This window comes from Chrysemys picta, chromosome 5 (genome assembly GCF_011386835.1).
Source record: "Chrysemys picta bellii isolate R12L10 chromosome 5, ASM1138683v2, whole genome shotgun sequence".
NCBI lineage: Eukaryota > Metazoa > Chordata > Testudines > Emydidae > Chrysemys > Chrysemys picta.
This window is the reverse complement of record NC_088795.1, coordinates 48,811,980-48,830,327: the sequence shown is the minus strand read 5'-3', so window position 1 is coordinate 48,830,327 and position 18,348 is coordinate 48,811,980. Positions and strand designations below refer to the sequence as shown.

Here is an 18,348-nt window from a genome sequence, read left to right as displayed (position 1 = left end):
TAATTTTCACGTTAATTAAAGCTCCTGCCAAGTATAGAGATGTTCACAAACTCCAGAGTGGTTTCCCACAGCCTTAATTGTACAAGCAAAGATTTCTAAAAACAAATACATATGCTTTATTTTTTTTCATTAGGAAAACTCTGAATTTATTGTGCTGGTAATTTCATTAATGCCAATTGCAGTGATTTTGCCAGGAACAATGCCCAGAAGACAGCACACAGTTAAAATAAGATTGGAAACTAGTATATCATCTTATTTTAATGTAGAAAAGCTCGCAAGCTTCATTCATATTCACATGGTGTGGGAGTTTGGATGCAACAGTTTCTGAAATGCTGTCTAGTGCACAACTGATGCTTCAAATGAAAAGAAGCAACAGACTCACTTTAACGTACATCACAGCTAAAACTATTATGCAGTGTCAGGTTATCTTGCTGACAGGTGATTAAAACCATGCAAATATTTATGATCGAAGAGGCATGAGGATAAGAGGCTATTATGAAGGAGGAGGGGCAAAGAAAAGCGACATTCTTCACCGGGAAAGGAAGGGCAGCAACTTCAAGAGATTAACTGAAAGCAAAGATGGGGTTGGGGAAAGACTGCAGTGTAGCTTGACAGTGACACTGACAAGACAAGAGAGAATCGAAAGTGGTTGAGACCTGCAAGCCCTAGGGAGAGTGAGAATTAGGGGCATAAGAGTACATACGATAACAAAAGCAAGCTCATTTTTCAAAACCGTAAAATAATAACAAACAAGCAAAGCAGCACAGGGAGCCATGCACATATAATGAACGTGCCCAGCTGAGGGAAGCTTGCTACATGCGGAGGGGTTGGAAAGTGTTACAATTTCCTTTCAACCTTACCTCGTTGGACAATATGCTGCCATTGGAGATGATGTCTGGTTGCTGGTCCGTGTAACCTGTCACTATGGCTCCGCAGGGGTTGTGCTCAGTGTCTGTGCTCCGAGATGGGCTGCAGGGCTTGAGGAACATCAGGTCGGTCTTGGCTGACTCCGGAGTGAGGCAGACCTGGTAGCAGTAGTTCTGGTTGTGATGGTGGGATCCGAAGCTGCCCGATTCCTCCACGGGGACCTGGGCCGGGTTACTGGGTACGTTGGAGCTCTGCACCAGCATGATGTCCGACTTGCTCAGCTTCTTCTTGCGGGCCCGGGCTTGGCGGCTGCAGCAGGGGCAGCAGCAGCAGCAACCCAGGCAGCAGTCGCTGGCCAGGCAGGTGTAGATGTTGAGCTTCTTCTCCTTTTGGCAGCGCACGGCCAGCACGATCATGGCAAGCAGGAAAATGAACGACACGGAGCCCAGGGCGATTATCAGGATGAGGGTCAGGTCCAGCGAGGTCTCGCCCCCGGAGCGGCTGGGGCGATGCTCCCCTCCCGCCCCTCCCCCACCGCCGCCACCCCCCGCGCCCAGGCCGCCGCCTCCCTGGCGCTCCACCGCGCTGTCCACCAGCATCACCTGGATGGCGGTGGTGGAGGAGAGCGGCGGCTGCCCGTGGTCCCGCACCTCGATGACCAGCTCGAAGGGCCGCTGGGGGTCGCGCTTGGCCGGCACCTTGCGCGCGGTGCGCAGCTCCCCGGTGCGCCAGTCCATGCGGAAGAGGCTGGCCTCGTTGCCCCGCGCGATGCTGTAGGTGAGGCGCGCGTTCTCCCCGTCGTCCGCGTCCACCGCCGCCACCCGGCTCACCAGGTAGCCGGGCTCGGCGCTGCGCGGCAGCACCTCCCGGGCCGGGGTGCCGTTGCGGCCGGGCAGGGGGCTGACGATGGCGGGCGCGTTGTCGTTCTGGTCCACCACGATGATGCTGACCGTGGCGTTGCCGGACAGGGGCTGGGGCTCCTCGCCCGCGTCGCGCGCCTCCACCTGGAAGCTGAACTCCTTGAGCTGCTCGTAGTCGAAGGAGCGCAGGGCGTAGAGGAAGCCGTTCTCGGCGTTGATGGAGACGTAGGTGAAGACGGACATGCCCTGGATCTGGCTCTCCAGGATGGAGTAGGCGAGCTGGGCGTTGGCGCCCTGGTCCCGGTCGGTGGCGCTCACGGCGTAGATGTAGGCGCCCGGCACGTTGTTCTCGCTCACATAGACCTGGTAGAGGGGCTGGCTGAAGCGCGGCGCGTTGTCGTTCACGTCGCTCACCCGCACCTGGATGGACTTGCTGGTGCTCAGCGCCGGCTCGCCCATGTCCCGCGCCACCACCGTGAGGGTATAGGCGTCGCCGCCCGGCTGCTCGCGGTCTAGCGGCCCCTCGGTGACGATGGTGTAGTAGTTCTTGAAGGAGCTCTTGAGGCGGAAGGGCGCGTCGCCCTGTAGGAGCTCGCACTGCACCTGCCCATTCTCCTCCGAGTCTCGGTCCGAGACGCTGAACAGGGCCACCACCGTGCCCGGCGAGGCCGCCTCGCTCACCGCCTCCTTGACGGTGGAGAAGCTGATCTCGGGCGGGTTGTCGTTGGCGTCCAGCACCCGCACCAGCACCTTGCAGTGGGCGGGCACGGCGTTGGGGCCCAGGTCCTTGGCTTGCACGTACACCTGGTACACGCTGCTCTCCTCGTAGTCCAGCTCGCCGCTCACCTCCAGCCGCCCCGTGCGCGGCGAGATGCCGAAGAGCTCCCGGGCCCGCGCCGAGATGTGGCTGCTGAAGGAATAGATGACCTCGCCGTTCTGGCCCTCGTCCGGATCGCTGGCGTTGAGCTGCAGCACCAGGGTGCCCGGCGGCGAGTTCTCCGGCAGGGACACTGTGTAGACGGGCTGCTCGAAGGCGGGCACGTTGTCATTGGAGTCCAGCACCCTGATGGTGAGCAGGGCGGTGCCGGTGCGCTGCTGGGGTTGGCCCCCGTCCACCGCTGTCAGCACGTAGCGGTGCACCGCCTGCTGCTCGCGGTCCAGGGGCTTGTCCAGCACCAGCTCGGCGAAGCGGTTGCCGTCGCCCTGGGTCTGCACGTCCAGCGAGAAGTAGCTGTTGGGGGTGATCTCGTAGGTGCGCAGCGAGTTGGTGCCCACGTCCGGATCGAAGGCGCTCTCCAGTGGGAAGCGAGTGCCTGGCGTGGCGCTCTCGGAGATCTCCACGGTCAGGTCGGGCTCCGGGAAGGAGGGCGGATTGTCGTTGATGTCCAGCACCTCGATCTCCACCCGGAACAGCTCCAGGGGGTTCTCCAAAAAGACCTCCAGGTGCAGCTGGCAGGAGGGGGGGTTCTGCTTGCAGATCTGCTCCCGGTCGATCTTCTCGTTCACGTACAGCACCCCAGTCTCCAGGTTGAGCTCTAGGTAAGGGCTCCGAGAGTTGGGTACCGTCTGGAAGCGGCGAGCCGAAAGTTTTGTAATGTCCAAGCCCAGGTCCTCGGCGATATTCCCCACGAACGTGCCATGCTCCTGCTCCTCTTGCACCGTGTAGTGAAGCTGAGAAAGGGCTCCCTCCACCATCCAGAGCAAGGCAAGGAGGAATAGCACAATCATCTCCAAATGGGGAAAGAGATCCCCCCCCCCAACACCACTTCCTCCTTCAGAAACCACCACCTCCTCCTCTCAAAATACTTAGGGCAGTGTGCGTGCGTGGAGGGAGGGGGATCTGAGTGGGATTTAGATCTAGGTTTTTTTTATTATTATTATTATTCCTTCTGCTTCATATTAGGATTTTTTTCTCCCCCATTTCCCTCCTTTTATGATTATTTCACACGCCGAGCAAACGAAGAAGATAGGCGTCCCCACCTCATCTGTGATCTTCGAAATAAATGACCAACTAATAATACCTAGAGCTGTATGGAGATAGATATACACACAGTATACACAGTAGCCCGCTCTTATTTATTCCGAGAGTCTTGGCACTGCACCGCTGCAGCGGCAGTGGAGGCAGCAGCAGCAAATCCCAAAGAGGAAATTTGTATATTTCAAGATTGTCCTCGGTTTGCCTTCCTGATGGGAGCAGGAGGGGTGGATGCTGCTGGAGGAACCGCTGGACATGCCCTCTTTAGATGCAAAAAAGGCAGAAAAAAATGAAAAAAAAATTATGACCAGCAAAAGGATCTGATATCAAAAAGGCAGAGAGCAGGTTTGCCGCCCAAAACTTTCATTCCCTGAATTTCTCTGGGATTTTCTCCTTTATAATAATAATTATTATTGTTATTTTATATTTTCTTTCCTTTATTTATATTTTCTTCTTTTATTGCCATTGTTATGATGATGACCATCATTTTGCTCTTTACTGATGTGCTGATCAGTCTTTCTTCTCTTGATGCTTTTTCTTCTCACCCTCTCTCACTCTCCCGCTGTCTCTCTCGCTGCAGCTCTCCTCCTGTCCCGGCTCCAGCTCCTGTGATCTCTACTGGCAGTTTCTGAGCTCCGAGCGCTCGGCTTTTCTGTTTTTGCGCAGCGCCCTGCTCCTGCCAACCAATGAATGTGTAGCAACGCCCACAGGCGCGACAGCCCATTGGATCCAGCGCACGTCAAGCAGGCTGCATCTCAGGGGAGAGAGGGGGGAGAATCCAGAGCTCTAGTTGGTCTGTGTGCATGGCACAGAGAGACACAGGGAGAGAGAGAGAGAGAATAACCCTGCAGCTCCCGAAGCGCTTATTGGGGAATCTCTGCCTCGGAAAGTTACTATTCCCCTGCTGCAGTTACTGAATAGGGAGATCACCTATCGTCATCAATGCAAACCAAGACGACAATAATAACCAGTTTTCCCCGTGGAGGAGGAATTTCCATGAGCTACTAACTTTTTTTTTCCTATTTGGCCAGCTCTATATCTGGCTCAATGGTAAAACAAACATTTTTAAAAATAAACAAGGGAAACTTGTGCCTTATTTTACTCTGGGCTACCTTAAATAATTAGTTCAGTTGACAAATGAGAGAGTGCAAGTTTCCATCACACGCCTACACTTTTTGCTAGTTCATCTAATTAACACCGTCATGCATTTGGGCCAAATCCTGGCCTGATTTACACCCTCTGCAGCTTCACTGTCTGAAGTGAAAGAGATGGTACACGATGTAAATCAAAGCAGAATGTGATAATTTGTGTGATGGAGTGGAATAAATGTCAACAGTGCTTGATCTGAAATTAGTTTGTGTGTGAGGAGAAGAGGATTAGATGGGAAGAGTCAATAGAAGTTTGCTGATGAAAAATATTATTTAATAAAATGCTCTGGATACAAACGACCATTCTTTTATCGGTGTTTACTATTGTTTCAACTTTCCTGACATGGAAAGCACTTTGATAAATGTTACTTAGTAGCTGTTTCACTATTGCAACTGTACACAATATCCCTTTTTGTATCCTTTGCTGAAATACTATTTTACAACTTAAACTAGTACCCTTCAGCAACACACATTGGATAGTCTTACGCCTTGTACAACACCAGCACACTAGATGCCTTCTCTTCCCCCACTCCCCACAATAGTGGAAGGACAGTAGGCGTAGAAGACTGTGATAAGTAAGGTCAATGGCAATTTCTGCATTGATATAAATAGGTTTTGCATTTAAAGTCAATGGGTAACACGCATTTTGGAGATATGTATGTATGTGTCTACATTAAATGTAAACCATCTGGTTAAGATTTATAGATTAATTTTGGTACAAGTGTTCATAAATCTAAACTGTGGACACATTAATATATCCGGTGATTTATTAAATTGAAGTTCCATTTATATAACTTTCTAAACCTTATACAAATAGAATGAAATGTTCATAAATTTCACTTTTTGCTAACTGCTAGTTGGTTATTGTTTATAAGGAACACCAAATATTAGGCAGAAAGAGAGACTTATTGTAAGATCAGTGATTCGTGATCACATCTTTGATAATAACTAGTAAAATAGTAGAAGGATGGCTTCCTTTGATACATTTCAACAAGCTGTCTGTTCAGATGCATTTTTCTATTGTGGAAATAGAGGAAATTACATTTCGATACAGGTTCATTTATAAAAAATCTTCTATGTATTTATAAATGTTTGTATTTATCCTTCTATCTTTCTTGTTCATTCATTGCAGTCTGGTCTTCTCCTCCTCCTTCCTTCGCTTCTTTCATGTGAATGGGTCCTATCTTTGAGCAGTTAAAGCTGGGTTACCAGAAAAAAATGGCTAATCCTTTTCCAGCTGCAGTAAATTTACAACCCGGCAAAGCCAAGCTAAAGCCGCTGCAGCTAAAATGATTTCAGCGTGATGTCTGGGGCTGAGAATGGAGAGACAGTTTATAAAACGACCTGTGGATCAATGAAAAGGAGATTATGGCGTATCTGAATATGAATACAGCCATCGGATCAATATATCATCCTTGTCCTCCACCCCCCCCCCCACCCCTTTCCTTCCTTCCGTTTTTACTCCTAGGATCCGAAAGGAAGGACACGTAACTTGAAGGGGCTTTAGCTGCCTCCTCGAAATTTTGGTGCATTTAAAAAAAATGTCTCTGTTTTTTGTATGCTTTTATCTAAAATAAAGCCACTTGAATGACAATGCAGATTATTAAATCTCTGTTTCAAACAATCTGGGAATGGAGACAAGCGCCGGCAACTCATTGAAACCTGGAAATCTTAAAGAGAGAGGGATATACAATAGATGGACGGATCTGGTTGTAAATAATCACTGCATCAACTATAACACTTAAGTTTTATACAGATGTAGTAGCTGAAGGGATGAGTGGTTTTGCTTTGCAATTGTAGGTAGCAGGCTCCTCCTAGCGGTTAAAGTCGCACACTCCACGCAAGATGTGATTTCTTTAGAGGCATTTCTGTGCAGGACGCTGGCTTCATTCCTCCTCTCCTCCCGGATTTCCCCAGTGTCTCCAAAGGATGAAACTGTGATGTAAGATGCTTTAATTTATTTATCTCAATAGCTGTTTATATTCAGTACATCAGTTACTCAATTGTTGGTTATTCATATGCTTCTTTTTGTATTCGCTTGCAGGACTGTAATCCAAAATGTTCAAAGCTCTGCATGCAGCTGCAGTTAGGGAATTTTAATGGATTTTTTATCTAGCCGCCATCCAGATGTTGACCCAAGCATACTCCATCTCGCATGAAATTCCCTTTCCACCCGCCCTGAACTGGGATCTTATTTTGCATTCCTTTGCATTAATCACCAACTTTAAGGTTTAATGTATTCGCTTTGCTCTGCTGATTTTCCTTCACAGGCAGCGTCCACCGCTCTTAGTTTACAGGGATTACATAAACAAATGGCTTTGTTGTTGTAATAACGGCTGCTTTGAAGTGCAATATAACAAACACAGTGCTGCCTCTCCACGGGAGCAGTAATTACAGCAGAGCAGCAACCTAGAGAGGGGGTGAACCATTAAAGTTACCCATCAGTGCTCACACGGCGGGAAATCGACCCTACACTAACAATTCTCTCCCCCACCTCTCATTCCGTTGCAAACGAAAGTTTTAGGAGCACAGTTTGGCTCTTAGATTTAGTTGGCTTTTCTATAATAAAATGATTTAATGACTGAGGCTGTTTATTTTGGATTTGGATCATTTGTTCATTTTTCTTCCCCTTTGTTTATTTTTTCTTTAAAATGCAATAGTTCCTCCTTACATGCGTAACAACAAACTAAAATACAACAACAACAACAACAACAAAACCGGAATTTCTATCCTATTTTCCTTTGTAAGGGAGCCACTTTGTTAACTTACGCCTAGATATATGACTGCTTGCAGTGATTTAACATGACTTGAAAGCAATCTGTTTCTAATCTAAAGCCTCTTATTATTGCAGTGTGGCAGAGCTCAGTGCTCAGAATCGAGAAAGGCGATTTTTTAAAGTAATTGAGTAAAAGCAGGAAGTCCAGATGTGACAATAAACAGGGACCTTCAAAAGTTAAAGATCGCCCGCTTTGTGCGATTAAACAACCAATGACCACCGAAGCCAAGGGAACTGCCTTTCATCAAGAAAGCAAGCTCATCACTTCTAGGTAAACATTGCGTGTGTTTGTTGTCAGTGGTGGAGCATACATAAATATTTTAAAGTAATATGACTAATTTGTCTATTGTCATCCAGGATATATTCAAGTGAAAATAATTCTCATACAGCCAACATTAAACATACACTGGAACTGCTAGGTTAAGCAAAGAAGCATGCTCACATAAACACTGTGGTTGTCAAGTATATAATACTTTGAGGACCTCTGAGAACAAACAGATCAGTTTTCTTTTTCTCAGCTCAGGACAGTGCCAGAGTTGTAGCAGATAAGTGCGTTATCTCCACGTTTGTAAATCAAACACACGTCTCCATTTTGTTTAAGCCACATGCTACAGCGCTTCCTTCCTATGCAGTCTCAGTTGTCAAGCAGGGCCGGTGTTTTGTTAAACTCTAACCAGTGAATTAAAAGCGCTGATGATCTGAAGCAGCCCTCTAATGCAAAATGACAAATTGCACTTAGGCAATACATGAACGAGAAAATGATTTATGGATTTTTACGCTGGTCTGAGCAAATGAAGGCAACATGAATTATACATCCTAACGCGCACTATATCATTTTCTAATAATACTGTTTCAGTTCTGATGCCGAACACCACTCTCTTCGGTAGGGGGTATTGATTAATAAGAACTCCCGGGCTATCTTTAAACCGGGCATGCCTTTTGAGCCGGCACCAAAAGAGGTTTATGTTTGTATTTATTTATTTATTTGCCGAAGCAAGTGAGGAAAATCGAGCCCAGCAGGTGGCTGTCACCTTTGCCATGTTAGAGACACAAGGTGGGTCACCACCTTGTCTCTCGAATAGCCATACAGCTTTTCCATTTATCATCTTTTCTGCTGCCATTCACCAAATGGAGACTAATCTTTTTCAGAGCCGTATTTTTCTCCACCCTGCAACTTAGAACTGTAAATCAATGGCTTAAAGCTTGTAAATCCATCCTTCAGACTGGGGTGGAAAATTAGCCAGTGATCTCTCCTCACCTCCCAAACTGCTCAGTTTGGATCCTCCTTTCCCTCCAGAAACTAGTTATTTTCCTCTCACCTCCACCTTACCCAAGGTTTTGGATTTGGGAAAGGATCTCTTAAACATTGTGATCACCTTTCAACAACAATGACATTTCCTTGGAAGAAGAATATATGGCTGCTAATCAATGTTCTGGGTTCATCATAATGTTCCATAAACCTCATTTGCAAAGTTATTTACAGGATTTCACAGATTTTCTTAATGGGGAAAAAATTGCTGTATGTTCATATTTAAATATTGATCATTTCTTTCTCTGGGACTGAAGAAGCTACACAAGAAACTTTGTGGTACAGCTCTTGGTCCTGTCAAGATATGAGACCCGCTTAGACCCAGAAACCTTAGTTATCTGCATGAGAGTGCATCAGATAGCCTACCCAAAGTAGCACACTCCCAAGATCTTCAATCTAGATTCTGATGCCTTTATTCATATTGAGTAGTATCTTATTCCATGAGCAGTATCAATGGGACAACTCATAAAGTAAAATACTACTAAACATTAGTAAGGATGACAGGATCTGGCTCTTAGTAAATTGCTTTAGACAGTACCCATGGTCTTCAGGCTGGTGAATATTGTGGCACATTTACTCTTTGCGCCATTAAAATCACTTATGGAGTTTTTAATTCTTAAAGGATCTATGGAGTGTTATTGTTTGTCTTAATTTTAATTATCTGGATTTTCAAAACCCACCCAGGCTCTGCTTTGAGAGAATTAATATCCATTCTTTAGCACAGGAAAGATTACTGAAATCAATGATGTGATTAAGATTGTAAATAAGAGCTACAAGACACCGTCATGAAAACAAAACCGCCTGCTTTGCTAATGGGAAGATATGTGGGTTTTTCCTGATGGGGTCTTAGACTGAAAATCCTGCTGCAGACATTGATGCTGATACAGAACAGTTTCAGAAATTAACTGAAAGGCCTGATTAAAGATATCTGTGTGAGCGGAGAAAGGTTCACTGCCACCACCTCCACCACTCCCCCAGTGAGTTTCTCTCTTAATTGTGATTGATCGGACAAAATAGGAAAGTTAGACCAGTGGCTCTCAACCTTTCCAGATTACTGTACCCCTTCCAGGTGTCTGATTTGTCTTGCATGCTCCAAGTTTCAACTCACTTAAAAACTACTTGCTTACAAAATCAGACATAAAAATACAAAGAAAGTTTCACAGCACACTATTACTGTAAAATTGCTTACTTTCTCATTTTTTCCATATAATTATAAAATAAATCAATTGGAATATAAATATTGTACTTACATTTCAGTGTATATTATATAGAGTAGTATAAACAAGTCATTGTCTGTATGAAATTTTAATTTGTACTGACTTCACTAGTGCTTTTTATGTAGCCTGCTGTAAAACTAGGCAAATATCTTGATGAGTTGATGTACCCCATGGAAGACCTCTGTGTACCCCCAAGGATACGCATACCCCCAGAGGTATGCATACCCCTGGTTGAGAACCACTAGGCTAGACCATTTGGCTAATCGATAGAAACTGTTTGCTTTAGTATTTGTCTGAGGAACAGCCCCAGAGTCTGATCAATATAGCATCCACCAAAGTTCTTGTTGAGGTCACCAGTGATCAAGACAGTCTGTTGGCTTTCCAAACAATGTCGGAGATGTGCATCTGCGGTGGGGTTGCAAGAATAAGCAGGAATTTGGAGATGTCATGTTAATCAACCTCTTTGTGCTAACAGTCTGGAGGACTCCTGGTGATAACAACAACTCATCACTGTATTTATGACCGTATGCAGCTATTTTAGTAGTGCAGAAATACAAATAGTACTCTGACCTCTATGAAGAATTAAACACTCTAGGACCTCTCTAGAAGGCCTTGGGAGTTTCCTCTGAGTAAGGACTGCAGCACTGATGTTGCCACAGATAAAGGTGCTTTGCTGTTTCCTTAGGGCCAGATTCTTTCATACCTTCTGACACTGAATAACACCTTACTCACTAAATAGTTAAACTGATTTCAGTGAGACTACTTGTCATAACTATAAAGGGAAGGGTAACAGCTGTCCTGTGTACAGTACTATAAAATCCCTCCTGGCCAGAGACTCCAAAATCCTTTTCCCTGTAAAGGGTTAAGAAGCTCAGGTAACCTGGCTGGTATCTGACCTAAAGGACCAATAAGGGGACAAGATACTTTCAAATCTTGGGGGGGGGGAAAGGCTTTTGTTTGTGCTCTTTGTTTTGGGTGTGCGTTCGCTCTCATTCACCAGGGAATTGGTGAAAGGTTTCTCAAGGCTTCCCAGGGAGGGAATCCATTGGGAATGGTGGCAGCAGGACCAGAGCTAAGCTGGTAGTTAAGCTTAGAAGTTTTCATGCAGGCCCCTACATTTGTACCTTAAAGTTCAAAGTGGGGATACAGCCTTGACACTACTCAAACAGTCTGGTACTACTCAGTGTGAGTAAGGGAGGCAGAATACAGGTCATGTCTATTATGTTTCATTCTCTGAACATCCAAATGACACTTTCACAATGTTTATCGAAATAGACAGGATGTCCAAGGTTTTCAAAAGTGATTAGTGTTTATGACTGCCTCTGTTTTTGTGTGCCCAACTACAGACACCTTTAAAAAGACTTATTTTCAAAGGGTTAATGCTCCAAACTTCCAGAGGCCTCAAATGGGGCACTGAAAAATTGAGTCACTCAAACTCAGTAGTCATTGTCACCCTGCTTGGTGTAGTTCATGCCCATGAGTGCTATCCTGAGGGCAGATGGTCAAAATGCAGGGCACACACCCCAAACTGTTGGTATGTTCTATAATTAGATTTCACCAACCCAGTAACAAATGTGAACTCCTGAAGCACAGTAAAGTCTTACCATGGAATCACAGACAATCCCCTGGGGCATTCCAATCTATCTTGCCACCCAGGCAAGCTGAATTTAGGGATGGTTGTTATATAGCAAAGATCACAAAAGATTCAGGTTGCTTTCAGTCCCAGTTACCCCAGATCAATTTATATCTATGATCTCATACCGAAGGCAACACTTGTAGCCAATCTGATAGTAAATTATAATAAATAAGGATTTTTTAACTAGGAAAAAGAGGTTAAAGCAGGTAACATATATACACATATGAGTTACAATCTATGGTTCCGAAGTCAGAGTTTCAGCAATCTGTCAGCACTGAGTGTCTTTTAGGGCTAACCCAGGTTGACCCTGGAGATCTCTGCTTCTGTTTCATAGCTCCAGCCCTTGAAGAGGCCAAACTGCAAAAGAGATGAACAATTTTCTTGTTCACTATCTTTATTTTGTTCTTCCAGAATTCAAGCTGATGGGATGAACCCTTTTGAATGTAGCCTCTGCATGGGTGTGAAGGGGCAATTAACAAAGTCTTTGTATTGCGATGTCCCACAGTGCTCCATTTAATTTAGATAGCCTTCTTAATGAGCAGGAGATGATCCCTTTGGATGGGTTGACAATTTCAGGGCAAATATTTTTTACAGTTATAAAGCAAAAACTTTAATATTATATTATACCATGTAATAAAGATATTATAAGTGAGATTAATGCATGCAGCAACTTGTAAGCATTTCATAAAGTCTAAATCCTATAATACATTGTTGTAAGTTCGATACCCAGTTTAACCATATTAAGACACGGGTGAGCTGTGGTGGTTTCCAGCAATGAAATTGTCAGTACTTGGCTGAGGCTTAATGATTTGGCAAGAGCTGCACTGGGTCTGCCAACATCACAGTCACTTTTGAAATTCTGAGTTTGTTAATCAACAATGCTTTGGGCCTGACCCCTTCTTCCCCTTAGCTTTGCCTCGTATGAAGTCATTTATACCTGTGCAAAGTGAGTGGGAAATGCTACAAAATATGAACTTCCCACTCACTTACATTGGTATTAGCATTTAACATACTTTGTACTCATTTTACATAGCTGTAAATGATTACACAAGAATACCAGATAATGTAGAATTAGGTTCCTTATTTTAATTAATCTGCTTGCTTGTAGAAAAGTAAATAAGAGCTACAAGACACTGTCATGAAAACATTATTTCTGCATTGTTGAGCTTACCTAGTACCAAGATATTTCTTGGCAAGTCTACTTTTAATGTTAATAAGAAGTAAAGTAACATTACTTTCCATGTTTTTCATAATGTGTTTTTCTCTTCCTTTGCCATCAATATGCTACTATTATGAGCCCCACCTACCATGAAGCACAAGTACTATGTACTGTGAACCTCATATCATAAACTCCACCACATCATGATATTGTTTTGAACTTTGGTATGATTCAGTTTAAACCATCAACTTTTTTAAACCTGATTTAAACATGATGGAACTATAACTAAATTTAGCAATTAAGCATGTATTAGTAGTAGTGCAAATGGGACCAAAACCACAGTGGAAAATAAATTCCAGGTGCTTGAGTTTCCTTCAGGTTTCTGATTATTCCATCAATGGATAATGTAAGTGGCTGTTGTTATTCATCATAGGGAAAAAAATTTTTGTTGACTTTATTTTCAACAGAATGCAAATGTTGAACTAAGGTTAAGTTTGTGTTGAGGTTCAACCAGAAACACAGAAGTTCAAAGACATTCTATAATGTAAAAGTTTATTTGTATTCTTGTTATCGATATAGCATCACAGTTAGGTATAGCATTTTACAAATAAAATAAAGGTAGATTCCTTGCCCATAAGAACTTACAATCCTGGGCTCCAAACGGACAAACACATAATCACCTGTGTAACTTTACTCACATGAGTAATTCCATTAACCAGACCCAGAGACTGAGACAATAAGACAGGCTGGGGTTGGGGAAGCAATAGGATGAGGGCAAGACACATTATAATTATGCAGTCAATTGGAAGGATAGCACATTCATCTAGATGTTTACAATTATTATGGGTGAAGCTAGTGATGCCACCTAGGTTAAGGTTGCCCCAAACTTCCCATTATAAGACCCTGTTTTCAGCTGCTTGTAACTTTGCCAAACTGTAACTGTTTGGGCTAAAATTTTCCACGCTCTGTGTCTTCTTAAGGCTGAACATTTTGTAAGGTTTCAGCTAAAGAGGTTCAGCCATTTCTGAGAATGAGATTAGGGAAAACTATGTTATTTGAAAATTTCTTACAACCATTTAATTAAAAAGTTGTAACACCTCCATGCTTTGCAGCAGCGACTTGAAATTTGGTGGGAGCAGAGGGGAGGCTCAACTGTCTTTGCTTCCATGTCATTGCCCTGATTCGGTGAAGTCCTTTATGACAAAGGATGGGATACTCATTGTGCTCATTAGACCTGTTGGTCCACTATCTTTATCTTCAGAAACAACGAGGAGTCCGTTGGCACCTTAAAGACTAACAGATTTATTTGGGCATAAGCTTTTGTGGGTAAAAAACTCACTTCTTAAGATGCATCTTGAGACAGCTTTTTGAGATGATGGCTGAATTTAATAAGTCACATGCCGCACTTTTTATAGACTTCCATCGTGCCTTTCATTTCAGGGCATTAAGGAAACTGAATGGGATCTGATGATGTGAATCAATGATAGAAGAACTCTATATAATGGAACAGAAAGCCGTTTTTAAGTTAATGGCAGATATATGGCATTTCCTATTTCCACAGGAGTTCAGCGAGGCTGTATCCTGTCATCACCATTGTTCAATATTAGCATTAATTGGTTGATGGATAAGCTTGAAGAGGCAGCTGTCAGCAGTGTTGAGCTGAACACTGATTTGCTTCTAGACCTTGAATGATGACATTGTCTTGTTGGTGTAGTTTGGTGAATTGCTGCTGCTGATGGCTGATCTGGTTAGGCAAGAAGCAGTGTGCTTTGGTCTGGTTATTAATCCAGATGAAAGTAAATCACTGGCCACTACCATCATGTAGCCTCCACTCTGTAATAACCTGCCCAGATGGGATATCAAGCAGAGGGCAACTGTCAAATACTTGGGTAGCATCATATACAGTGCTGAAAGATGTAGATGCTCATGTAGTAGCAGCTGCTGCCATGTTCGGGGTCCTTCAGTGGCCTCTGTGGAGTTGTTGTGGCATCAGGTTTATTAGAAAGCTGCAGATCTACAGAACCATGGTTATACAAAGTTTACATATGGAAAACCAACAAATTACAAAGCATGTTGACCAAGGAATGCCAATATATGGTCAGCAATCATGTGATCACCCAAATTTTGGCAGCTGTCCGGTGCCTCAAATCCAGGGATGCTGAGCCAGATTTTTACCTACTGCACCACCACACCACAAGGGTAGCTGAGGGAAATGCAGTCTACACCCCACCATCCATTGACTTAATGGCTTTTAGCGCCCTGTGACTCAGCTGGGCTATTAATCCAGATGAAAGTAAATTGCTGGTCACTACCATCATGTTGATTAGACACCACCAGGCATAAAGCTTCCTATTCCTGTTCCATGAGCAACTTGTTGTTAGGCCTGCTGCTGACCAGATCTCTGAGACCAAGTTCCTACCTCCTTGCCTTGTTCCTGCTCTTGTTACCATTCCTTCTTCCTAGTTCCTGCCTGGTTCTTGCTTCTTGCCCATGTTCTGCTCCTGGTTTCTGTTTCCTTGCCCTCATTCTAGAGACTGACTCTGGTTTGACCCTTCACATGGCTAGAACTCTAACCCTGACATTGACTTTGGTGTGGCTCCTGACTCTGCTTTGGGATTGACTCGTGGTGTGGCTTTGGATTCTGACACTGACTTGGACCTTTGGTGTGATTTCTGACTGCAACCCTAACTCTGCCCCTGCTCTGACCACTAGGTCAGGCCACCATGTTATAAGCTGGGGTCGGCAACTTTCGGCACACGTCCCATCACGTTAATCTGCTGGTGGTCCGTGAAACATTTTGTTTACTTTGACTGACCACAGACATGGCCCCCCACAGCTCCCAGTGGCCATGGTTCACCATTCCCGGCCAACGGGAGCTGCGAGAAGCAACACGGGTTGCAGGGACATGTTGGCAGCCACTTCCCACAGCTCCCATTGTCTGGGAACGGCGAATCGCAGACACTGGGAGCTGCAGGGGGCTGTGCCTGCGGATGGTCAATGTAAACAAAATGTCTTGCGGCCCATCAGCGGATTACCCTGGTGGGCCATGTGCCGAAGGTTGCCACCCCCTGTTATAGGCCCTCACAGGGGCATGATAAGCTCACCAATGACAAATATAAATTGAACATCCAGACGGATGGTCTTAAGGTCCTAGCTAGAGATTGACCTGGATTCTGCTCAATCTAGAAGGAGGCTTTGGGATTTGCCTTGATGATGAGGGGGTAGGGGTTGCCCTGATGTCCCCATGAAAATACACCTAAATTTGGACAATTTGCTGAGTAGAGACTTGTAAAAATTTGGCAGCTAAATTCTCTGAAGATTGTGTATGCACTGAGCATGTTTCATCCCCTCATAACTCCTATACGTTGACCAGACTGTGGATATGCCATCCTTCTAGTGAAATAAGCATGTTCTATCCTAAGTGTAATGGGGTGATCTGCCCCTTTAAATGGTGTCTAGCAGTCACCTATCACATGGCATGTTCTTTAAGAGTCTGGGGTGCTCTGAAATATGAAGCCTGAGGAGCTATGAGGAGAGGGGGAAAGGGTTCTAGGAAGAAGTAGCATTTAGAAGGAATCTTGTTATTGTATCTTTAAGGTCCTGGAGCCTTGTAGGGAGGGTCAATGAGGGTGCCTCTCTCACTCAGCCAATAAGGAATGAGCTGAGAGTAGGGGTCAGTATAAATGCTGTCTCCTCCTTTGTAGCAGGACAGATATCTGTATATACTACAGGCAGCAAGAAGGCTTCTGCAGGATCCTGAGTGTATCAGGGAGAAGATAATAGCAGGTGAAAGTCAGTTTACTGAATGCTCCTAGCCTGAGGATGGAAGGATGGAGTGGGAAAAGGGCCAGCTGGAGGAGAAGCTGTCTGATGCTCTTCAGCTAGCCTAAACTACAACTCCAGCTCCAAAAAGGAGAGCTAGGAGGCTCCTGCCTTAAGGAGAGCGGGAGAGGGATTGTCTGAAGTACAACCTAGCTCTGGGAGGAGTGCTGGGGCCTCCTGAACAAGGGAGGAAACTGACCAGGACTCTTGCATCAAATTTTAACCATATGTAGATTATCAGATCTATGGCTTAGATTGCTATCTAAGGTCAGATGGTATTTTCATGGACTCAGGATGGATATGAACTTGAGTGATTAAACAGTGAGTTACTCTTTGTTGAATGAGTGAATAAACAAGACCAGCAACTTGGCTTGAACTAATCTACGCTGTGTAACTGTCTGAAAAGATGTGAGTGCAATGTGCCTGCAAGGCTGCAACAGGCCTGTGACACCAAGGCTGCAAAGACTGAGCAGAACTTTCCCTGAAACTGTTGCTCCTGGCTGCTCTGTGCTGCTGGGCACAGGAAATGGAAGCAGCAAACCTGTGTTCTCAATGCTGGTGCCAAGGTAGCATGGAGAAGGATGCAGCCTGAGTTGAATGCAGAGGATTAAGGGGGAAACAAGAGTAGAAGAGGAGTCAGGGAAGAGTGGGTTCCAGGAACCAGAGTGTGAGGAAGGGGCTGGGGCAATGTAGGTGCAGAATGGAATGGGGTTGGATAGGAGCAGAAGGACACAGGGGTAGAAGTGTCTATAACCACTAGATAATACTCCCTTCCAGAATGTGAAACTCAGCCCAGGCAGCCTGAGTCTCTACATTCTTCTGTTGTCTTTAAATAGTTGTTCACTGGCAAAGTGTGTATCTCATCCCCTTCTATTGGTTGGTTGGTCCTTATTGAGGATAACTGCCAACTAATGCTACAAGTTACCCCGTTATTTCAAGTGGAAGAGGTCTGTGGTGCAGAACTAAGGGTCCAAATGTTGCTGATGATCCAAGTTTGGAGTCAGTATCGTTCCCCATGATGGAAGTGCAGGGTTTGTTTTTTTTTTAACTTGGGGAAACTACATTAGCAATAATAGTAATAGTAAAATTTTTATTTGAAAAAACATTAAGGTCACAAAGTCAAATACTGAAAACTTAGGAAAAGTAGGAATTAAAGATGCCCATGAAACCTTATTCAGCTCCCTTGCTGCATAAGCATTATGATATAGTATTTAAATACATGACCACATGCAATTCCCCACCCTGCCCCCAAAGGATCCTAGCATCATTCCATGTGCAGGCTGGATCTACTGTGGGAATGAATCAGGGCTGTTTATTGAAGGAGATTGTCTTTTTGATCTCTTGACTCCTTTGTTGCAGAAGCTGGAAGGTGTGTAATGGGAATGAGGCAGGAGATTGCAGGAAGAGAATGAATGGTCTCCTATTAGGGCAATTGAATGCTGCTCTGGAGAATTGGATACTATCATTCCCTATGCCACAGACTTCTTGTGTGATGCTGGATAAGTCATTTAAACCAAATTTTTCACAGGTGGTCACTGATTGTGTGTTCCTCATTTTCTAGATGCCCAATGTGAGACAT

At 44.7% G+C, this 18,348-nt stretch overlaps 1 protein-coding gene and 1 long non-coding RNA gene across 13 annotated transcripts in view; one reads left to right on the top strand and one right to left on the bottom strand.

Annotated features, from left to right (window-relative positions):
- Positions 1-4,335, bottom strand: part of PCDH10 (protocadherin 10) — a 157,422-nt gene extending 153,087 nt beyond the window's left edge. For 4 of the 12 annotated variants that reach the window (XR_006176797.2, XR_006176798.2, XM_005306533.4 and 1 more), the window contains exon 1: positions 861-4,334. Coding sequence is in view for 6 of the 12 variants with exons in the window: in XM_005306533.4 (XP_005306590.2) it covers positions 861-3,455 (2,595 nt within the window). In the remaining 6 variants the exon portion in view is untranslated. Of the gene's footprint in view, positions 1-860 lie in introns of all 12 variants that reach the window. The other 8 variants (XR_006176795.2, XR_006176796.2, XM_005306531.4 and 5 more) reach the window with 3 other exon arrangements.
- Positions 4,336-4,489: 154 nt separating this feature from the next.
- Positions 4,490-18,264, top strand: LOC122174669 (uncharacterized). The gene is made up of 3 exons (XR_006176799.2): positions 4,490-6,792; positions 7,702-7,897; positions 18,129-18,264. It is a non-coding gene; the product is annotated as an uncharacterized LOC122174669 (long non-coding RNA).
- Positions 18,265-18,348: the final 84 nt, after the last annotated feature.